A 24,162-nucleotide genomic window follows, 5' to 3' on the forward strand; every position below is an offset into this window, starting at 1 on the left:
CAGACTTGATTTAAAAAGTCTGCGCACTACACCGCACGATTCCCAGGCCTCGATTCTGCCCCCTCACTCACACATCCACTCTGACCAATCCATTCCCTCCCTGTCTCAAACACTCCAGCTTTCCTCACTGGCCCAGCCTTACAAGTCCCATCACCTCCAAGCTACCGTGGTGTTGGTTCAGACCTAGAAATAACATCATTGGCTGCAGGAAATGCAGCAGGGCATATTGTCCAATGGGATTAGATCACCGTGACCTTTTCACTGGCCTGAATGGGAAAGGTTGGCCCCGCCAGATCTTCCCGAGTCAGCTTTGTGTAGTGAACTCTTCGCTAGGTGAACTCTCAGCCTGAACTGAACCTCCAGGGAGGCACTTGCTAAAGGTGTGAAACAGCCCCTCAAGGGTTAAATCCCAGGTTTAAAGAAGCAAATAGGGGAACCAAACCATTTTTCAGCCTTTTCAAAGTCTCCTTTGCTCTTAGTCCCTGAGATTAACTAGAAAATTCAGCATTTAAAGGCTCTCTTTAATAAATTATAGGCATGAAAAATCAGCTACCCTGAAAATTATTTATATTTATGCTCAAAAGAACAAAAGTAACACCTGGCTTTATCATTACTGAGGGTTGTCATCAGCTTTATTTCTCAAGCGGAATGGTAGTGCGTGCAGTTGTTGAGAGAGGGGGAGAGAGAAAGAGAGAGTGAGAGAGAGAGTGTGAGAGAGAGATAGAGAGTGAGAGAGGGAGGGGAGAGAGAAACAGATTGAGCAGAGAGAGAGACAGAGACAGAGAGAGCAAGCGAGTGCGAAGAGGAGGCAGCAAGAAGGAGAGGCTGACAAGGGACTGTAAACTCGATGAAGGCACAGCTGACAAGTGGTTTTTCTGGCATCAACTCCACTCCTGTGTATAAATGTCTGGGCCGGTGAGTACCTGATGGTATCACGGCCCATGAGAATGAGAGACTGAGAATCGAGGCCTCCTATTTCTGTGAATCTACTGTGGGGAGTCAGTCCTGCTCTGGGCTGATTCTTAAGTCTTTCTTCAGTATTCATTTATTCAAATAGATTGCACCTGGCTAGAATCCCTGGAGGAATAAAGAATGTCAATTAGATTGCTTAGATAAGGTGCCACTTTCTTCAATCTACCTAGAGCACACATTTCAATGGGGCTGAGAGAGATCTGAGTGAAATATATTGACGTACGATCCATGTCCTTCCTTAAGTGAAGGAAAACACAGCTACGGAACGACAGAAAGAGATAAAAAGGAAGTGAGGGAAAACGTAGATACAAAAGACACAAGGGTGAAAGTAAAAGTGCATGAGACCCACAAATAGAAAGAGGGAGACCGAGTGAAAGAAAATGGAGACAGAATAAGCAGAAGACAAGCAAAAAGGCAAAGAGGCGATACGGAGAGAGGCAATGAAAAGGAGGGAGACCATCTTTCTTTATTTTAATCTGTGAGGAACACTGTGGAAGATCAACTGGTACAAACAGAGGATCTTGCCCTTATTTATTCCATCGAGCGGATTGGCCTGTGTTCATTTCCCCACGCTCTCTCACCCACCTGAAACCCCCTTGCTTGTTTACACATTCCTCCACGGCCTCGCCCCTCCCCATCTCTGTAACCGCCTCCAGTCCTACAACCCTCCGAGATATCTGCGCACCTCCAATTCTGGCCTCTTGAGCATCCCCGATTTTAATCGCTCCACCACTGGCGGCCGTGCCTTCAGCTGCCGAGGCCCTAAGCTCTGGAATTCCCTCCCTGAACCTTTCCGCCTCTCTTTCCTCCAGATGGTCTATCGAGCCTGTCCGATACTGTTATGGTATGACTTCTATACAGGAAACTCTTTGGTATCCGGCACCGACGGGACCGGGATGGTGCCGGTTGATTAAAAATTCCGGATGACGGAGAGGGTTATCTACCAAGGCTATTTTTAACAAACAAATAAAAAAATCAAGAACTGTGCAGTATAATTGGGTACTCACCTACAGAATGTTGTGTTAAATGGACTCGGACTCGGCAACATTTCCGGTTATTGAGGTGTTCGGATCGGAAGAGACTTCCGACAGCGCCAAGAAGCCGAGTAGTGGCAGTTTGGAGAACTACCCCCACTGACTAACTCGGCCACCGCGGGAGACTCGGACTCAGCAACATTTCCGGTTATTGAGGTGTTGTTTTCGGAGTATGAATTTTGCCGGTTATTAGAGAATTCTGGATATTTAGGTGCCGTTTAAACGAGAGTTCCTGTACATCATAACCCTAACCTGCTTTCTGACTGCCACCCCCCACCCCCACCCCCACCTAATCTCCTGGGAGAGGGAAAACTTAATTTAAAACAAATTCATTCAGAGATGAAAGGTACTTGGTGACTTAGAAGAATTCTGCTACACTGCACACCAGTGAAATGATCTTTGATTGTGCAGTTTATAAAATCAAATCACAAGTGATTCTTTCAATCTGACTTTACTTTAACTCCAAGTTGTTTAAAATTATGAAGAGGTTTGATAGGGTAGACACAGCGAAGATGTTTCCACTTGTGGGGAGACCAAAACTAGGGGCCATAAATATAAGATAAGGAATGCAGGAGAAATTTCTTTACCCAGAGAGCGGTGAGAATGTGGAACTCACTTCCACATGGAGTAGTTGAGGTGACTATCATTTAAGGGGAAGCTAGATAAGTACATGAGGGAGAAAGGAATAGAAGGACGTGCTAACCGGGTAAAATGAAGTAAGGTGGGAGGAGGCTCACGTGGAGCATAAACACCAGCATGGGCCTGTTGGGTCGAATGGCCTGTTTCGGTTCAATAAATTCTATGTAATTCTATGAATAGCGCGGATTTTCAATATGTATTCACTGACCTTCTTTCGTTCTGAGTGATGGTGCCATCTTGTAACCTTTGGACCGTTGCTGCAAGCACCTTACTGGCATCATTGGCAAAGTCTAAATCTCGGACTTCTGAAAGAGGCACGGAGACAATCGCAAATGCTTCCTTATCTTCTTTGGTCGGACATGTTCCAATCTAATAACGATGAGATAATAGTCAATCTACAGCATGTGGACAATGTCACGGCAACAAGCAATATGAAGAGGTTACGTGAAAGCAGTGGAATATTTTAGTTTTCTATGGTGGTACGGTAGTGTAGTGGCTATGTTACAGGACTAGTAATCCAGAGAGCTTGGACTAAGTAATCTAGAGTGAATTCAGTTCCCACCTTGGCAGTTTGAGAATTTGAATTCAGGTTTAATAAAGCTGATACCAGTAAAAGTGACCATGAAGTTGTTGGATTGTTCTAAAAACTCAATTGGTTCACGAATGACCTTTAGAGAAGGAAACCTGCCGTCCTTACCTGGTCTGGCCTGTATGTGACTCCAATCCCACACCAATGTGCTTGACTCTTAACTGCCCTCTGAAGTCGACTAGTAACCCACTCTGTTGTATCAAACCGTTCAAGAAGGCAGCCCACTACCACCTTCTCAAGGCAACTCGGGATGGGCAATAAATGCCAGTGGTTCCCACATCCTGAGAATGAATTTTTTTGAAATAACGACTTGGAATTCTCTTAAAGCACAATTTGGATTTGACCATCACATCCATTTGGGGTTAACTCTATAACGCAGTGATATTTGAATCTGCGGTCGAGTGACACCACATGGAATTAGTTTGATATTGGTTGTCCATACACCTGTCACTTATGCTCAAGTGTCTCCAAACTAAACTACCGAGAAATCTACAGTGCCCACATGCCCTGCTTTGATGGAGTACCCACCTACCTTAGTCCAGAGAACGTAGCTGGGGATTGGCAAAAGACAAGTTTTAGGACCCCCTTCTAATCAAGTGTGTGGAGGCGCACTACTGAAGTTTAACCGACTTAATCTGCACAGCCTCCCAGTACAGAGTCCCGGTGGATTTCTCACAGCTTGTCCAACAAGGCCCACCCTACCCATTGGGGCATTGACTTGCAGTAAGCCAAGTGGAAAGAAAAATAAAGAACTGCATTTAAATAGCGCCTTTCACAATCTCAAGCCGCCTCAAAGCTCTTTACGTTTTACAGCCAATGAAGTACTTTTTGAAATGCAGTCACTGTTGTAATGTAGGAAATGCGGCAGCCAATTTGCGCAGGTACAATTTCCCACAAACAGCAATGAGGTAAATGACCAGATCATCTGTTTTTTAGTGAAATAACAACAGAAGATGCTGGAAAAACTCAGCAGGCCAGGCAACCTCCGTGGAGAGAGAAATAGAGTCGATGTTTCAGGTCGAAACCCTTCGTTCTGAAGAAGGGCTTCGACCTGAAACGTTGACTCTATTTCTCTCTCCACGGAGGTTGCCTGGCCTGCTGAGTTTTTCCAGCATCTTCTGTTGTTATTTCGGATTTCCAGCATCCGCAGTATTTTGCTATTGTTTTTTAGTGATGTTGGTTGAGGGATAAATATCGGCCAGGACACCAGGGCAAACTCCCCTGCCCTTCTTTGAAATAGTGCCGTGGGGATCTTACACCTCCACCTGAGGTAGTGCACTGGAGTGTCAGCCTAGATCTTTTTTGCTCAAGTCACAGAAATCACAGAAACCCCACAGTGCAGATAGAGGCCATTTCAGCCCATCGAGCCTGCACCGACACATATCCCACCCGATCCCCGTAACCCCACGTATTTAATCCCACTAACACTAAGGGTCAATTTATCATAGCCAATCAACCTAACCCGCACATCTTTGGACTGTGGGAGGAAACCGGAGCACCCGGAGGAAACCCACGCAAACACGGGGAGAATGTGCAAACTCCACACAGACAGTCGCCCGAGGCCAGATTCGAACCCGGGTCCCTGGCGCTGTGAGGCAACAGTGCTAACCACTATGCCACCGTCTCTGAAGTGGGACTGTGAACCCATGACCTTCTGACTGAGGCGAGAGTGCCGCCCACTGAGCCACGGCTGACACACACTGGTCAATCTCTAGAAACAACGGCGTTCAGGAGACAAAGTGAATGTTGCGAGGTGGACCTTACGGCTGCAATCTGTACGGTACCTTCAGCATCACCGGTCTTTCTTCTTCTGTGTCGATAGGGATGTTGCTGCTGGCGACCCAGGTATTTGTGCAGAGGTGTCTTAATCTAACATAGGAGTTCCTGAAGAAAATCAACAATAATTCGTTCAAAACAATGCTCTTGATGTTACGCGAGTTAAATTTAAATTTTTACTAAATATAAGATAGCCTAACGTATGGTTACTAAACATTTCTGAATAGAATTCTCAGCCCTTACTGACTACAGGTGAGCGGGTGGCACTATGGTGACTCTTCCTCGGCCTGCTTAGCACCTGCACTATTGATTTTGCACTATTCCTCTACAGTGACCCTCTCTCGGCCCGCTCAGCATTTGCACAATTTATCTGCCATAGTCTATATCTACCTGCACAGATTCAACTGGCGTTCAGCAACTCACACTGTAGAGATTAAAAAGAGAAAAACCGCTATTAAACTCGGGAAATCTCAGTTACACCGATATCACGTGACATCGGGCCTAAATTTAGGGGGCGTAAGTCTGCACCAGCCCCATTATTCGCGTAAATCCAGGAAATTCGCGTGAGCTGGTCTTTGTGGTGGGGGGCGGGGCTATGTAAATGAGATAGGAGACTTTCGCCAAACGTACCTCATAAGCGACGCAAACGATCGAGAAAATTCACACGCGTCGACGTAAATCAGTCACGCACAAATTACCTCGAGGGAGATCCGGCGCAACTCTGCTCTTGCACTGCGGTTACTTTTATTATTTGTTCATAGGATGTGGGCGTCGCTGGCAAAGCCGGCATTTATTGCCCATCCCTAATTGTCCTTAAGCAGGTGGTGGTGAGCCACCTTCTTGAACCACAGGGGGAAGTTAAGAGTCAACCACATTGCTGTGGGTCTGGAGTCACATATAGGCCAGACCGGGTAAGGACGGCAGATTTCCTTCCCTAAAGGACATTAGTGAACCAGATGAGTTTTTACAACAATCCGGTAGTGTTCATGGCCACTAGATGCAGGAAGGATGTTCCCGATGGCGGGGGAGTCTAGAACCAGGGATCACAGTCTAAGGATAAGGGGGAAGCCATTTAGGACAGAGATGAAGAGGAATTTATTCACCCAGAGAGTGGTGAACCTGTGGAATTCTCTACCACAGAAGGCAGTTGAGGCCAACTTATTAAATATATTCAAGAATGAGTTAGATATATTTATTAAGGCTAAAGGGATCAAGGGATATGGGGAGAAGGCAGGGACAGGGTACTGAATTTGGATGATCAGCCATGATCTCATTGAATGGAGGAGCAGGCTTGAGGGGCCGAATGGCCTATTCCTGCTCCTTATCTTCTATGTTTCTATCTCACCATTATTGATACTAGTTTTTTTTTAAATTCCAGATTTATTTAATTGAATTTAAATTCCCCAGCTTCTTGTGGTGGGATTTGAACTCACGTCTCTAGATCATTAGTCCAGGCCTCTGGGATTACTAGTCCATCAACATAACCACTATGCTACCATACCCGTCGAAACATTCCAGGAAATTCCGGGCCAACTTAACTGTTGTCCTAAAGGACAGGAGTTACCTGGGGACCAGGGAGTCAGCTCGCTGAAGGGTGGTGGTGTCAAGCTCAAAGAGGGACGCGATATCATTTCCGTGGGGCACCGACACCAGCGTGTACACGATCTTCTCCACCAGCTGCCGCTTGCTTTTAGCTGGCAGCATGTCTCCGTCGCCCTGAGAGGAAATGAAACAAGATGGGAGAGCGGGCTGCAAGTAAGATCCGAAATAACAACAGAAAACGCTGGAAAAACTCAGCAGGCCAGGGCAGCATCCGTGGAGAGAGAAACAGAGTCAACGCTTCAGGTCGATGACCCTTCGTCAGAACTGGAAAAAAAAGCAGGAAAAGGAATAGATTGTGAAGCAAGTTAGGGGCTGGGAAATGGGGGAGGGGATGAAAGAACTAAAGGGAAGGTCAGTGATAGGATAGAGAGCAGGAGAGATTAAGAGAGATCGAGAGATAGTCAAGGCGAGAGGAGGTGGTAATGGGACAGGTTAAGGAACAAAGGATGGCTCTAGATGAAGTGTGAATTGCGCTGGCAGAGTGAAGGACAGCTGCCCTGTGGGAGGGAAGAAAAAAGGCCAAACAAAAAGTGTGGATAAAAAATCCGAATTTGGTCACCTGGGCGTACCTCGCTCTGTGCACGTCAAACTCAATTAGTGATCGGAATTAACTGCAAAAATCTATTAGTAGCCGTGTGCCGAGATAAGGTGACTGAAAGGTGGGCGAGAAGCACCGGGTGTTCTGTTACGTTGCGTGCTTTGCGAAAGACTTCAGCGGACAAATAGTGGGGCAATGTTTTGGTCCGATATAGTCTACTCCTCTTAATTCAACGTTAGTTAATTGCAATCACTGGATAATTTAATTTGTTGGGAGGTCAGGACTTTGTGCGAGAGTGTAAAACATCTGTCCTGATTTAAATGTCAATGGAAATAAAAACAGGAGAGAGATGTAACAGGGGCTGCTGACTCGCTGTTGCCCGCTTCACACTATCGCACAAAGCCCAGATCTACCCCATTCTCTTTAACATTGCCATTTTAATTATGTTGGCTCATTCGAATTACTGGATAACTTGAATTTTTTTTAACGTGCAAAAAGACGACTGAATTATCAGGAGTAGACCGTCTCTAACTTGGCGTGCTTTCTTGCACCATGCTGCAGGGGTCAGGCAAGCAGCCATGGCAGTTGCAGGGCTTGGCTTAGCCTCCTGGTGTCACTCACAGTCCACTAACCGGCTCGGAGTGTGACGGCACATGGTCAAAACTGCTCCCGCAGATCGGTTATCGCTTGCTGCGCGCCAAGATCTATTTTCAAAATAGAGCAGCACATAAGACCGAGTCGCGCTGAAAGCTACCATTTTGTGGAGAGAATTAGAGCTCTTCACAAACTGTGTCCGATCTTTTGGCAAGTACTGGGAGAAAGACTGCTCTGCACCATTTCGATTACACCACAACGAACATGGCACGCGCAAAGGTGACAAGTAGTATGGGGCATGGGCACATTTCTATCGTAGCACAACACTTAGTCCCACACAGTGATTCCCCTCCCCGTGGTGTCAGCTGTGGCTCAGTGGGCAGCACTCTCACCTCTTAGTCATGAAAGATCATGTGTTCCAAATCCCACTCCAGAGACTTGAGCACAAAATCTAATCAGACAGTACTGAGGGAGTGCCGTACTGTCAGAGGTGCTGTCTTTCAGATCAGATGTTAAGGAGTGGGAGTAGGCCATACAGCCCCTCAAGCTTGCATTTAAACTGTAGCCCTCTGCTCTCTCAGGTGGATGTAAAAGATCCCATGGCACTATTTCGAAGAAAGGCAGGGGAGATTTTCCTGATGTCCTGGCTAATATTTATCACTCAATCGACATCACAGAAACAGATTGTCTGGTCATTATCACATTGCTGTTTGTGGGAGCTTGCTGTGCGCAAATTGGCTGCCGTGTTTCCTACATTACAACAGTGACTACACTTCAAAAGTACTTCATTGGCTGTAAAGTGCTTTGGGATGCTCCAAGGCTGTATAAATGCAAGTCTTTCTTTTTTCCCCATACTCGTACTGAAAACAAGTAATCGCCCACTCTACAGCTCATACCAAATTATTTCACAGCACTCCACCCGCCTCATCACTGCCTTATGTTTATAAGATGTTGCTTCAGGTTTCAATGGTGTTCAGTTAAGTTTATTGCTTCCAAATGCCGATCAGAGTTATATGGGCTGTATTTTGCGACCCCTACGGGTGCGTACGACAACAACAACAACAACTTGTATTTATATAGTGCCTTTAACGCAGTAAAACATCCCAAGGTGCTGCACAGGAATATTATAAGACAACAAATTTGACACCGAGCCACATAAGACTGAATTAGGGCAGGTGATCCGAAGCTTAGTCAAAGAGGTAGATTTTAAGGAGCGTCTTAAAGGAGGAAAGAGAGGTAGAGAGGCGGAGAGGTTTAGGGAGGGAATTCCAGAGCTTAGGACCTTGACAGAAGGCACGGCCGCCAATGGTTGAGCGATTATAATCAGGGATGTTCAAGAGGGCAGAATTAGAGGAGCGCAGATATCTCGGGGGGTTGTGGTAACCGTGGCAGCCATTTGCACACAGCAAGATCCCGTGCGCAGCAATGAGATCAATGATCAGTTGATTTCTTTCTCATGACATTGATTGAGGGAGAAAGGCTGGCCACGGCACCAGAAGAACTCTATTCCCTTCCAATGGAACAGGCAGAGGAGGCCCCAGTTTTATATCACCTTCGAGGGAGGGTGTCTCAAACTATACTACACTGGGGTACATGCTTTTGTTACCTCGAGAGCCGACTATTCCAACACTCTCCTGGCCAGCCACCCACCTTCCACCCTCCATAAACTTAAGCTCATCCAAAACTCTGCTGCCTCTATCCGAACCCGCACCAAGTCCCGTTCACCTGTCACTCCTGTCCTCGCTGACCTACATTGGCTTCTGGTCTAACAACGCCTCAATTTTAAAATTCTCATCCTCATGTTCAAATCCCTCCATGACCTCGCCCCTCTCTATCTCTGTAACCTCCTCCAGCCCTACAACCCTCTGGGAACTCTGCGATGGTCTACCCTGGCCTCTTGCCCCACTTCTTTCACCCTACCATTGGCGACAATGCCTTCTGCCATCTAAGGTCTTAAGCTCTGCAGTTTCCTACCTTTTGACCAAGTGTTTAGTCACTTGTCCTAATGTCTGCTTCTTTTGCTCGGTCTCTAATTTTGTCTGATAACGTTCCTGTGATGCACCTTGGGACATTTTACTACGTTAAAGATCCTATATAAATGCAAGTTGTTGGAGTGTCTGCCCAGATTATACAAGTCCACGACCCTCGAACCCAGAAACGAGGGTGCCACCAACCATACCAAGCTGACACTTTCAAAGCTGAAGGGGGCAAAATTTGGTTGCTTTGCGCCTCCCATTAGCACCTTAAGAGGGCGCTAATGGAGCGCAAAGCAACTAGCGCCCGGGCCCAGCGCCGCCAACGCCTCCCGCAAAATACTGCGGGAGGTTAGTGGCGGCGGTAACCGGTAGTGCCCCACGGCGCTGCGCCTCCGGCGATGATGTCATCGCTGTGCACAGCGCCCCGGCCGCGAACGTCAGTAGCGCCCCCTGACTTACCGCCGGACGCTATGTCTGACATGGTCAGGGGGGGCGTACATGTGGCCGGGGATGACGATAATTAATGGGGAGGTGACGAGCGGCCATTTTTGTTGATGGCCGCCTGTCAGCACCTGTCCCCGGCCTCCTCTGCAGCCCCCCTCCGTCAGCCCGGCACTCCTCTTGAGTGCTGGGCTCTTTTGCCGGCAATTTGATCCCTGGTGGCCCAGCTGGGCCCCGGATCGCGCTGTGCTAGGCCCCTCCCCTTTAAGGTGGTGAGGAAGGCCTGCAGTACCGCGGCGCGACGTGCCACCGCACATGATGCAGCGGCACGGTATTCCCTGGTAGCGCCCCGAGGGAGGGGGAGCACTTCCAGTAGCGCCCCGCCTCCCTCTTGGGGTGCTACCAGGGGATTTCGGGCGCGGGGGCGCTAACTTTTTCGGGATGCTACTTTAGCGCCCCAAAGGGTGCTTGACCAAATTTTTGCCCCGAAGCCTTTTGAGATATTAGTACGATAGTAATGAGGTCAACATCCGACAACATCAGCAGCACACAGGATGAAACAATGGCCGTCATCTGTAATAATAGTTCCTCTCTGTGTGGGATTAAAATGGATGATCAATGAGAATGTGAAAGGCACTATATAAATGCACGTTTATTCGTTGCTTGACTATTCCGACTGAATTGTGAATTACTTCATGAGGTAAATTCCACTTTTATGTGGTGCTTTGATCGAGTCGATCTAGCGCTGTGCCATCAGGCCACATCCCAGTGAAATTTTCCTCCTCCTTTCCTTCCCTCTCAAAGGTGTCAAGTTCCTGCTGATGTACGATTCACAAGGTGTCTTCTGAAACCTCCCCCGAGCAGCTGATGAGCACTGATGCCAAGTTATCAGCGTGTTTACTGACGTCATGAATCATCACAGCCGATACTGGACCTGCCCTCGCCCGCACCTCCAGCAGAGGCTGCTGGCTAGCGATCAGGAGCAGGAAGTGTAGCTGACTCCCCCCATCCGCTAATGCAGGGGAGCCAATGGTAGAGCCCCTATCAACCATCCCCCGCGACCTACCATCTAACTCAGCACAGACTGGAGGCTGAACCTGTGGTTTGCCAGGTCCGCAGAGCTCGGTTACTCAGCAGATCAACCCACAGAGCCGCAGGCGGTGGGGGGTGGGGGGGGGGGGGAAAGCCGAGAGTTCAACAGTAGCCACAGAAGCAAAATTAGACCAAAGTACTTTCACTTACCACTCCCTTTGATTCTAACTGATCACTTCGATAATCCGGATTAACCTAAAAACAAAGGTGCGTGTTTATAAAGTTAGACAACAGCGAAAACGGGGGCTGAATTTCTTCAGGGATTCTCCCGTTCTGCTGGCAGAAGTGCGGAGCAAACCCCATTGACCCATGTAAACCGGGGTTTCCCCCTAACTTCCGGCAGCGGGGCCGGAGAAGCCCCGGGGAAATTCACCCCCAATATTGAAATTGTGGCAACAGCACAAAAGCAATTATTAAATCGAAAATATCGGCAGGTATGAATGTTCATTCTGCGACGGTTCCCCAATACTCCCGCTGGTGTACCTAGCTGTTCTATAACCAGGATGGTACAATGCAGTGATGTTTTATCAGAGGGGGTGTCAGTTTGGCTCAGTGGTGGCGCTCTCGCCCCGGAGTCAGAGGTTGTGGGCTCAAGCCCCAATCCAGGGTCTAGGCTGGCACTCGGGTGCCGTACTGAGGGAGTGCCGTATTGTCAGAGGTGATGTGGTTTGGGTGAGACGCGAAGCCTGAGCATCCTGTCTAACCTGCCTTGGTGGTTCAGGTGGACAGCGATGCCCCCCCCTACCCTCCTGCCCCCAACTCAATTCAAAGGGGAGAGATTGAGGTCAACAATCCTCCCTCAACCACCACTACCACCAAAAGACAGATAATTTGGTCAGTCACCTCACTGCTGTTTATGGGATCTAGCTGTGCACAAAATGGCTGCCGTGCTCCCTACGTATCAACAGTGCCTGCACTTAAAAAAATTAATTCAAGAACTGTAAAGTGTTTTGAGAAACCCTGGAGAAGTGACAAGAATGTTATATATAAATCTATCTATCTATATATAAAAGGATATGTCTCTCTGTCTGTCTCTCTGTCCGGCTATACAATCAAAAGTTATAGAGCGTACCTACACATATGTTATATCAAAAGAAAGCTCATCATTAGGGGACTCTTGTAGGTGTATTTACTTTTTGCTCGGACAAAAATTGTGCCGACGGTATCCAAAAAACGTTCAAAATTCTGCTCATTATCCGCTCATTTGCATCGAGTGGGGGCGGGTTCATTGTGTGTGCGGGCGGGCCATCCTACAGTCGAGTGACAGGACCATTGACCAATCCTACACTTCAGTGACCTGACGGCTGACCAATTGGTGCATGTGTGGGCGGGCCTTATCATTCTGAACCGAGGCAAGTGTCAGCCATCTTGATTCCTAACTACTAACTATTGATTTATTTTTCCCACTTTCTGTGTGTGTGGAGGGGATTTTATCCAGCACAAATTTGGTACTTAGGAGCCCAACTAGCTCATTATATAATTTGCGTGTAATAAATGAGTCCAGTATGTGATTTATTTCTCGGGGCCATGTCAGTGCGGGGGCCCGGCGCCTAGGCTTCTCCAATCGCCAGCAGCGCAACTCCAGTCCCAGGCTCCCGATCTAGACAGGGACCAACACTGGCAGAGGGAAAGGGTCTGCTGCCTCCGCTCCATTCCTGGGGTCGGTAGGTGGGGAGGCTTCATAAGCAACTGGGGTAGGTCGCAAGCCCCGAATAATTATCTGAAGGTCCCGTGTTTGCAGCTGAGGGGATTTCTTCTGCTGACAGCCCCAGGTTAACGGCAGCCATTTTTGTCAAGGAGGGTGAAAAGTTTCAGTGCGACGCCATTTTGATTCAGTGTGTAACAGAGTGCATGCGCGGCCATCTTAGTACAGGAACATAGAGTGGGTGGGGCTTCAGTGCTCCCAATCAGGTCCTGGAGAGACAATCGAGTGTGTGGGCGGGGCCTAATCTTTCCAACTGAACAGCAAGTGGCGACCATTGTTGTTTGTGATACAACACACTGACAGGTGAGGACCCCATTTTTTAATAAAAAGATTGGTGAGGTTGTAAAGTGTATGTTATAGAAAGATTTACCAAAAACGTTTTATAAGTACTTTAAGTTTCATGTTTCAAGGTATTAAAAGGTAGGCTGGGCCATGTCAGTGCAGGGGCCCGAGGCCTAGGCTTCTCCAACGGCCGGCAGCGCAACTCCAGTCCCAGGCTTCCGGCCCAGACAGGGACCAACACTGGCAGAGGGGAGAGGGTTTGCTGGCTCCCCCTCTACCTTTCCCCCCCCTTCCCCCGCCCCACACACCCCCTTCGCCCCGCTCCCACACACCCCCTTCACCCCCGCTCCCACCCCCCCTCCCCCCTTCCCACACACCCCCTTCACCCCCTCCCACACACCCCCTTCCCCCCTCCGACACACCCCCTTCCCCCCTCCCACACACCCCCTTCACCCCCTCCCACACCCCTTCCCCCCTCCCACACCCCCCCTTCCCCCCTCCCACACACCCCCTTCCCCCCTCCCACACACCCCCTTCCCCCCCCACACACCCCCTTCCCGCCTTCCCACACACAACCCCTTCCCCTCTCACAAACCCCCTTCCCCCGCCCCACACCCCCCTTCCCCCCTCCCACACCCCCCTTCCCCCCCTCCCACACCCCCCTCCCACTCCCCCCTTCCCCCTTCCCCCTCCCCCCTTCCCCCTCCCCCCCTCCCCCCTTCCCACACCCCCCCTTCCCCCCCTCCCACACCCCTCCTTCCCCCTCCCACTCCCCCCTTCCCCCTCCCCCCCTCCCCCCTCCCACACCCCCCCTTCCCCCCCTCCCACACCCCTCCTTCCCCCCCTCCCACACCTCTCCTTCCCCTCCCACACCCCTCCTTCCCCTCCCACACCCCCCCTTTTCCCCCCACCCCCCCTTTTCCCCCTCTCACCCCCCCTTTCCCCCCTCCCACCCCCCCTCTCACCCCCCCTTTTCCCCCCCTCCCTTTCCCACCCCCCCTTCCCCCCCTCTCCACCCCCCATCCCCCCCTCCCCACCCCTCCCACCCCCCCTTTCCCCCCTCCCCACCCCCCCTTTCCCCCCTCCCCACCCCTCCCACCCCCCCTTTCCCCCCTCCCCACCCCTCCCACCCCCCCTTTCCCCCCTCCCCACCCCTCCCACCCCCCCTTTCCCCCCTCCCCACCCCTCCCACCCCCCCTTTCCCCCCTCCCCACCCCTCCTTTCCCCCCTCCCCACCCCTCCCACCCCCCCTTTCCCCCCTCCCCACCCCTCCCACCCCCCCTTTCCCCCCTCCCCACCCCTCCCACCCCCCCTTTCCCCCCTCCCCACCCCTCCCACCCCCCCTTTCCCCCTCCCCACCCCTCCCACCCCCCTTTCCCCCTCCCCACCCCTCCCACCCCCCCTTTCCCCCCTCCCCACCCCTCCCACCCCCCCTTTCCCCCTCCCCACCCCTCCCACCCCCCCTTTCCCCCCTCCACACCCCTCCCACCCCCCTCCCACCCCCCCTTTCCCCCATCCCCACCCCTCCCACCCCCCCTTTCCCCCCTCCCCACCCCCCCTTTCCCCCACCCCCTCTCTCTCCTTCCCTCTGTCTCTCTCTCATTCCCTCTGTCTCTCTCTCTCTCTCTCCCTCCCTCTCTCTTTGTCTCTCTCCCTCTCTCACACTCCCAGTCTCTCTCTCTCTCTCTCTCACACTCTCTCTCCCCCACTCTCTCTCTCTCCCCCACTCTCTCATTCTCCCCCACTCTCTCTCTCTCCCCCACTCTCTCTCTCTCTCCCCCACTCTCTCTCTCTCCCCCACTCTCTCTCTCTCTCCCCCACTCTCTCTCTCTCTCTCTCCCCCACTCTCTCTCTCTCCCCCCACTCTCTCTGTCTCTCTCCCTCCCCCCACTCTCTCTCTCTCCCCCACTCTCTCTCTCTCTCTCTCCCCCACTCTCTCTCTCTCCCCCACTCTCTCTCTCTCCCCAGTCGCTCTCTCTCTCCCCCAGTCGCTCTCTCTCTCCCCCAGTCGCTCTCTCTCCCCCAGTCTCTCTCTCTCTCCCCCAGTCTCTCTCTCTCCCCCCAGTCTCTCTCTCTCTCCCCCAGTCTCTCTCTCTCTCCCCCAGTCTCTCTCTCTCTCGCTCCCCCAGTCGCTCTCTCTCTCCCCCAGTCGCTCTCTCTCTCCCCCAGTCGCTCTCTCTCTCCCCCAGTCTCTCTCTCTCTCTCTCCCCCAGTCTCTCTCTCTCTCCCCCAGTCGCTCTCTCTCTCCCCCAGTCGCTCTCTCTCTCCCCCAGTCGCTCTCTCTCTATCCCCCAGTCGCTCTCTCTCTCTCCCCCAGTCTCTCTCTCTCTCCCCCAGTCTCTCTCTCTCTCCCCCAGTCTCTCTCTCTCTTCCCCCCAGTCGCTCTCTCTTCCCCCCAGTCGCTCTCTCTCTTCCCCCCAGTCGCTCTCTCTCTTCCCCCAGTCGCTCTCTCTCTTCCCCCAGTCGCTCTCTCTCTCTCTTCCAACAACAACATGCCCTCAAGAAACCCTCGGCACCGCCAGGCACTTCAGCTAGTGTAAATATAAATTAGTTAAATGGTATAAGTTAATTGTAAATATAAATATATAAGTTTGCTCCTTCGATGTGCTCCTGATTACTCGATGATGACAGTCAAACAAAATAAATGAGGTGGAATGTATATTCTAATAAATAATGAAAATGTAATATGCTAATGTTAAGTATCTGAGAGATAAAGCATTTATATTGAGGCAGTGATCAATTACTTCTTTTATCTACATCTATCCAGTGGCATGTGTGTGCATTAGATAATATCTACACAATACAATGCAGCAATTCACCGAGGTTACTGTTACAGCACCTCCCTCCCCTGTTAGCTCGACTACCAAGAAGGACAAGAACACCAATAACATGGGAAACACCATCACCTGCAAGCTTCCCTCCAATTACACACCATCCTGACTGGGACTTACACTGCCATTGCTGGGCCAGCATGCGACCAGCATCATTGTGAGGGCACCATCACCACAAGGACTGCAGTGGTTCAAAGAGAAGGCTCACCAATTGGACAACTGGGCATGGACAATAAACACAGCTTTGCAAATAGCTTATTGTTTTAAGGAGTACAGGAAACTCTCTTTTAACCGACACCTAAATTATCTGGAAATCTTTCTTAACCGGCAAAATTCAGGCGTAGGTTCAGGTAAGTTTTACTATATATTAGTGGCCGTGTAACCAGGGTTCCTGCACCTGTGGCCATGTAACCGGGACTCCTGGATCTGTGGCCGTGTAACCGGGACTCCTGCACAAGTGCTGTGTAACCGGGACTCCTGCACAAGTGCTGTGTAACCGGGACTCCTGCACAAGTGCCGTGTAACCGGGACTCCTGCACAAGTGCCGTGTATCCGGGGCTCCTGCACCTGTGGCCGTGTATGGGGCTCTCGTACCTTGGTAAGTATACCTCTCTGTAATCTGGACTTTTTGAGCAACCGGCACCACGCCGGTCCCGTCGGTGCTGGATAAAAAAAAGTTTCCTGTATTTCGGAAATTTAAAAAAAAGTTGCCTGCAGTTATAAACTCATTAGGGAGAGGACGAGACAATGATTTAGTTCCAGTCCTATTTCAGTCGATGCTTTATAAATGTTAATTCCAAACTGTAGGCTATCAATGTTATGTATCCAGATAGCTATACGTGTCTAAGGGTTGATAATCCTCTCATCCGCTACCTGGCATCAAGTAACGTAGAGAAGATCCAAGGCTTGAACCGAGCCCAACCGTCTTTGTAGGTTCAAACCATTAACCTTGGCCTAAGGTACCTCAGGTGCAGCCCTGGCATTTGGCAGGGCCCTTGCACCTGGAAATGGGACAAGGAAAACCCAATTCTGGCTTCTATCCAAAACTAACAGCCAGAAAGTGTCCAGACCCAAAACATTAATTGGGGAAACGTTTAAAAGAAAGTAAATTTCTGTCTCCTCTGATCTGAGGGGGACCTGGTGCAAGGCTCAAGACTGAATTCTTTTAGGTGCTCTTCTTAAACGGGCATCTGGTTTTGGCAGAAGAAAGCGAAGGAGGAGGTGCCACTACATTACTCCTGCCTCATTTGTATCGGATTTGAATGCTTACACCTGCCCCAAGTGTAAGCACCCTACTCCCCCGCCACCAAGGGGAAACCCCAAGCTATTCCCAGGGCAACAACGCTAGGGAGAGGATCCTCCCATTTTTCCTCTGTTTTGCACCCAGGAACTAAGGGCTTGATGGACACCGAGTAAAGGAAGCTCATCCCTCAGGTTTCCAATATAACAAAATCCAGGCTGACACTCCAGTGCAGTGCTGAGGGAGTGCTGCACTGTCGGAGGTGCCGTTTTTCAGAAGAGATATGAAACCTCTCAGGTGGACATAAAAGATCCCATGGCTCTATTCAAAGAAGAGCAGGGGAGTTCTCCCCGGTGTCCCGGCTAATATTTATCCCTCAACCAACATCACTAAAACAGGTATCTGGTCATTATCACAGTGTTGTTTGTGGGAGCTTGCTGTGCGCAAATTGGCTTCCCCATTTACTCTATTACAACAGTGGCTACACTTCAAAAATAATTCACTGGCTGTAAAGCATTTTGGGACACCCTGAGGTTGTGAAAGCCGCTATATAAATGCAGGATCTTTCTTCATGTGCAGATATAAGGATTTGCCATTTCAAATCAGAACTGTCTGGACTAGGTAACCAGATATTTGCATATGTTCTAGCAGGAAGTTCATGAAATATAGAAAACAATAAATTATGGGGTCAGTGCGGAGCAGGTAAACGGAACAAAACTAAAGGTTACGACTGCTGAATGCTCCCTTTGTGTCTGTAATCTTTTGAATATAACCTCACCAGATGCCAAAATAGGTCAGTTCAATTGCAAGGAACTAAAATGGATGAGCAATAAAGGGAGTTCACTCTGCAGTCAGAACCTTATTCTAGATGAGGACAAGGAACGGCTGCATGCTTGAAATGAGTGCTCAAAAAAAAAACCCGCACTCCTTTGTGGTGTATGCACTGCCCAAAAAGCACAATGCACAATGTAATTACTGTCAGCACTGTGGTATTCTTTTACTAATGTGCAATGTTCCTACCTCTGCGGCCAAGTAGTTTCCTGTAGCCAGATGTTTGAACCTAAACAGGCTATTCCAGTGTCCCGCTCCGCCCCGACAGGGGTCATGGTGCACCACCTGCAAGAGGAAACTCTCAAATTAACCGAATAAACACCAGGGCACTTTCACAGTAAAGCATGGGAAATGGAAACACATCAGCATGGATACTGAGCTTAGAGCAAGCTTCAGTGACCTTTATAGCTAGGCTCATCAGCTAGTTTCATGCTGTGTGCGAGCAAGGGATTTTGGAATAGAAGCACTGCAAATGTGATTAAAGAAAGCATTGTTCATATTCTAATTATTAATGGAAATGGACAATATTTTTATTTTCAAAGTGTTGGAATAGATTTTTGCTTGTGCTGAATTTTTAACTTGTAATTTGTATTGTTAGAAACAGTATGCGAGGGGTTAAAACCAAAAGGCACAATGAGGGGAGGATTTTAACCCCTCACGGGTAGGTTGGGGGTGCACGGGCAGGTATAAATTTTAAAATTCTCAAACTCGCCTCCAACCCTTTCCTCGGCTGCTTTCCTGCCCGACAGGCAGACACAGCCTGTCAATCTGACTTATCCGATAGCAAAAGACAGTCAGGCGGGAAGTCTGTCAAAAACATTTAAAAGGCATCCTACCATTAATTTGGGCAGGGCGTGCCAGAAACCCAAACTTCCAGGTTTCCCATCTGGGCAAGCTAGGGCACGCTCCAGATAATAAGGAGCATAGTGTCTGCTTACAAAGTCAAACCTAAGAAATTATCCGGTGTAAAAAATAAACATGGTCGTTGTGATATAAATAGATTGACTTTTTGGGCAGCTCTCCAGCGAGGGATTTCTCTACTCGTTCACTCCTCTCCAAAAAACATACAAACTTAAATCATTAGATCATTCATTTTAAAATCAAAGAGATTGCAAGGAATTTTAACAACACATATTATACGCAATTATGTTATGGGCTATACCTCAATTTCCCAGAGTGCTTTGGAACTTGTAGCGGAGGTTGCTGATTGGCGCAGTGTGGTTCTCAGGAAGATATGCTGCTGTTTCTTGTACTCGTCACAGGTTAGGAACTTTTCCTGCTCTGCGTGGAAAAGCCTCACCACATCACCCTGAAGATTGACAGGGGCAAACTGGTTAGATTACAACAACTTTGACGTGATCCATGGAATAAATCAGATCGGAAGGAAAACAAAAGAAGCACCAACCCCCTTAAGAACATCGTCGCGATAATCGCTGTGCTTCATGAACAGCGCAATCTTCCAACTTGTGTTGCAATTCAGAGCGTTCACCTGGTATTGAAAAGGTTTGGTTAATTTCCTCATCGGATTGCCAACAGTAGACAGTTCACCAACAGTTGTGTCATCTTTACTTACCTCTTTGCAGCCTGGGTTGTCCAATAATTCGTGATTGCTAGCATGCAGCGGCTGCCCAGCGTTGACGGGATTCAAGACCACTTTATCGCCCACAACCACCTGTACACCACATGAAAGGAAAGCAGGTGACTGATGCAGTTAGGATCTGACCCAAGTTCTCTGGCCGTTTTCACTTCTATTCGGTCATTGAGCCACAGTTTTACCATTGCAATGATGGTCCTTTGGCCCATCCAGTCCATGCCGGTGTTTATGCTCCACTCGAGCCTCTTCCCGTCTTTCCTCATCTAACTCTATCAGCATAACCCTCTATTCCCTTTTCCCTCGTATGCTTATCTAGCCTCCCCTTAAATGCATCTACAGGAAACTTTGGTTTATCCGGAGGTTGTATGTCCGGAATACTCGATCTGACGGCAAAAATCAGGAGCCGTTTTCTATAAGTATTTTTAGTTCTCGTTGCTTTTTTTTCCCAGTCAGGCACTGCAAGGTCTGTAGCTATAGCAACAGCTTCAGCTAGAGATGCTTGCAGCTGCAGCCGACTGTTTAGAAGCTGTTGCTAAGCAACGGTGATGGTTGTCAGATACGGAGATGAAAACCTCCGTATGCTTCAACATTAACTTTGTATGTCCGGCAGTTTTGATAGATCGGCAACACGCTGGTCCCGTCGGTGCCGGATATCACAAAGTTTCCTGTATACTATTTGCTTCAACCACTCCCTGTGGCAGCAAGTTCCACATTCTCACCACTCTCTGGGTAAAGAAGTTTCTTCTCAATTCCCTATTGGATTTCTTGGTGACTATCTTATATTGATGGCCTCTAGTTATGTTCTTCCCCACAAGTGGAAACATTTTCTCTGTATCCACTCTATCAAAACCTTTCATAATTGTAAAGACCTCTATTAGGTCACCCCTTATTAGCGACATTTGCAATTAGTTCTCTTCAATAACGAGCCGGAACTTTTCCTGTCTTCACCTGGTGTTGATTGTTGAGCAGTATATGTAGCTGTGTTGCCTTGATCACTCCTTAAAAATAATTTGAATTTTGTTCACCTCTACCTTAATTTCCATTTTGTTTGACTTCAACGCAATTTTTCTGATTTCAACTGCCACGACCCTGTGACTGAAGGCAAAATGTCCCTCGACAATTTACTGGAGCTCGACCATCGTGATCAGTAGTCAACGTGGAATAGGCTGGGCACTTTTAGGAACACGGGAATTTCTAGACGAACAAAGACCAAGGTCATCTAGTTCGCCTTCTACCATCCTGGAGGTCACAGGATACAATAATGGAGTTGTTGACTAATCACAGCAATCAATCTCTATCAATGAGTCTACAACAGACCCAGACATGAGGTGAGGAAAACCCCAGTGGTGGAGAGCTTTGGGAACCAGAGGTCCACAGTCACTTGTTCCTCCCAAACCAGCTACACTCACTGCATATACTGCATCCTAAAATGGTATTTTACCACTCACTAACACCTACCTGCAATACGGGTAGATATTTAAAAGAGTAGATGCAGAACAAAGTGTTCCAAGGTCTGCACTTCAAGAAGCAGCAGCACAATAATTCAGTTGGTTTCAATCTATTATATATTAAGATCGCTGTGGGGTTACAACATTCCATTTCAAATTACCATTGAGTATCCTATCTCATGGGAAAACCCTTTTAAAATCAACATTTAACTGCAGTACCACCTGTAGGCGGTGCTGTAATGGGGGCTTTCAATGTTAAATGTCACGTAACATTACTTGTTAAAACAGTAGTTTCCAAATAATGTATTGACAGTTAACCATTTTAGTCTGCGTGCAGTTTCAGACTCTGGTCACTGTGTGTCACTGTGGAGCATCCTAGCTTGGCGTCAGCCAGTAGCTGTGTTGGTATAGGTAACCAGCCAACAAAGCTCAAACTGCAAAATGTAAACTTCTTAATATATGTTTTCAACCCCGGACTGTTTCCAATCTCCTCCACCCCCACACCACCCCTCTTGGCCAGGTGTCTCTCTGACTCTCCCCGCTTCCTCTCACTGTCTTCCCCACACACATTTTGGCCAGGGCTCTCACTGTCTCTCGCACCACCCCCCCCCCGCCCCTCCCACCCCACCCCCACACCGCACCCCCCCACCCCCACACCGCACCCCCCCACCCACCCCGCCCCCACACCGCACACCCCCACCCCTCCCGCCCCCCGCCACACACCCCCTTCCTCTTGGCCAGGGCTCTCACTGTCTCTTGCGCTCCCCCCATCCCACCCACCCCCTTCCTCTTGGCCAGGGCTCTCAGTGTCTCTCGCGCTACCCCACCCCCTCCCACCCACCCCCTTCCTCTTGGCCAGGGCTCTCACTGTCTCTCATGCTCCCCCCCCGCCCCACCCCGCCCCCACACCCACACCCCTCCCGCCCCCCGCCACACACCCCCTTCCTCTTGGCCAGGGCTCTCACTGTCTCTCACGCTCCCCCCCCCGCCCCACCCACCCCCCGCCACACACCCCCACCCCTCCCGCCCCCCGCCACCCACCCCGTTCCTCTTGGCCAGGGCTCTCACCGTCTCTCACGCTCCCCCCCCCCCCCGCCCCACCCACCCCCCGCCACACACCCTGTTCCTCTTGGCCAGGGCTCTCACTGTCTCTCGCACTACCCCCCCCCCCTCCGTCCCACCCACCCCCTTCCTCTTGGCCAGGGCTCACACTGTCTCTTGCGCTACCCCACCCCGTCCCACCCACCCTCTTCCTCTTGGCCAGGGCTCTCACTGTCTCCCCCCACACTTTTCGGCCAGGGCTCTCTCTGTCTACGTCCCGCCATCTCCAAGATTTTTCCTTCAGGTGACAGGCATTTCCGAGCTGACGGGAGCCCAATTGTCCCCCTCAGACATCAACAAACAAGTCTCTCACACATGCAACATCTTAGACAATCCACCCTTCCCCTCTCCCTCTCTATTTCTTTGTTCTCCCCCTATCCATCACCAATATTTCAGGAAGTTTACCCCCGCCCCCACTGAGCAACATTCCAGGCATTACCCCCCAACAAAGCCGTATTTTAGCAACCCCCTCACCCACTATTGAGCAGCTACTTTGTTCACGTACTGTGACTGCTGTCCCCCTTTCCCCGATCACCTCCTCGCCCCCACCACCCCACCCCCCCACACTGACAATCATTTCAGACCTCCCCACACTGAGCAGCTTTTTGGCAACTGAAATCCCACCTGCTCCAGCTGTCCTCCTCCTCCCCTCTCTTCCTTCTCCTCTTCTCCCTATCCATTCCCTATCCATCTCTCCACAAACCCGCTTCCCCATTCTCCTCCTGTCCCCGTGCTCCAGCATTTCCACCACTCCGCCATCTCTCCCATTCCCATCCACCCCCTCCCCTCCCTCTGTCCTCTCCCTCTATTCCCTTCCCACCCCTCCATCCCTCTCCTCTCCCCCTTCCACCTGCCTCCTTCTCCCTCCCTCATCTGGGTCCAGTTATTCCCTCCTCTAATCCTGCTTGCCCCGAGTGCTACACTTGGTCTTGACTCCCCCCGTGTTACAATAGACGGGATGGACTAGTATATGCAAAACATATAGATGACCAGAATCTCAGTAGCATATTACAAACCAATGTTTATAAAACCCTGACATAAAACAACAATAGACCTATTGTGCAAAAGTGGGTGGAAGTGTTGATCCCTATCTTTCAAAACTGACTGCAGTTTATAAACACAGTGCTATCAAGGTGCTTATTTTGATTTATTGAACGGGTTGATATGCACAATAAGATTAATCACTAGTTGCAGCTGTTTTTTCATGGCAAGTTTTCCAGCACTATAAAAACTGTAAATAAATTCATCACATTATTACATTCAGGGGCCGATGCAGGACCAACATGTTCCCCCAGTCAGTGGGACGGGTGCAAGTCTGTGTGTCGAACTTGGCAAGTCTCTGTCCATCACTCAGTGTCTGCAACAACTCAGTCACAATATTCGTGAGTTCTGCTTCTGTCTGTGCAAGTCCAATGCGCTAGCCCCGATAAACAGAGCAGTCATCTCACATGAGGCTCATTGTGCCAGACGTGAAGAACAACATAACAATGGCAGGAAGTCACTGGCCAGAAATCTGTTGCTCTTGCAACTATTATCAAAACTCCACGAAAAAACAATCCAAAAGTGGGAGTGGTAGCAAATAGTGCCAAGAACCTTGCTTGCCACAAGAGATTATATCTAGATGGCTCATTCAAAAAGCACAAATGAGAAAGTACAGTGAACCATTATGTGTCGGAGAGTTGTGTGTGATAGCTATTTCAGTTAGGGGTATGGTCGTCTATTGGTTCTGGTACTGGACAAGCAACCCAGAAGCCAGGAGTTCAAACGCCGCCGTGGCAAACTGTGAAATTGAATGCAGCTAATCCGGTGAATTGTGGGCTGGCACCAGAATGACTGACCATGAAAAGCTGCCGGATTGTTGTTAAAAACCCAACAGG

General features: G+C 49.6%; 1 protein-coding gene across 1 annotated transcript in view; it reads right to left on the minus strand.

Moving 5' to 3' along the window:
• itpr2 (inositol 1,4,5-trisphosphate receptor, type 2) overlaps positions 1–24,162 on the minus strand; it is a 290,627-nt gene that overhangs the window by 167,521 nt on the left and 98,944 nt on the right. The window contains exons 6-13 of the mRNA XM_086009952.1: positions 19,716–19,814; positions 19,548–19,631; positions 19,305–19,451; positions 18,332–18,427; positions 11,404–11,448; positions 6,575–6,726; positions 5,019–5,118; positions 2,854–3,014 (exon numbers count right to left, since the gene is read on the minus strand). Of these exons, the coding sequence (XP_085866078.1) occupies positions 2,854–3,014; positions 5,019–5,118; positions 6,575–6,726; positions 11,404–11,448; positions 18,332–18,427; positions 19,305–19,451; positions 19,548–19,631; positions 19,716–19,814 (884 nt within the window). The remainder of the gene's footprint in view (positions 1–2,853; positions 3,015–5,018; positions 5,119–6,574; positions 6,727–11,403; positions 11,449–18,331; positions 18,428–19,304; positions 19,452–19,547; positions 19,632–19,715; positions 19,815–24,162) is intronic.

This window comes from Somniosus microcephalus, chromosome 17, assembly GCF_052327205.1.
Source record: "Somniosus microcephalus isolate GS21.2 chromosome 17, FLI_Smic_1.0, whole genome shotgun sequence".
NCBI classification, from domain to species: Eukaryota; Metazoa; Chordata; class Chondrichthyes; order Squaliformes; family Somniosidae; genus Somniosus; species Somniosus microcephalus.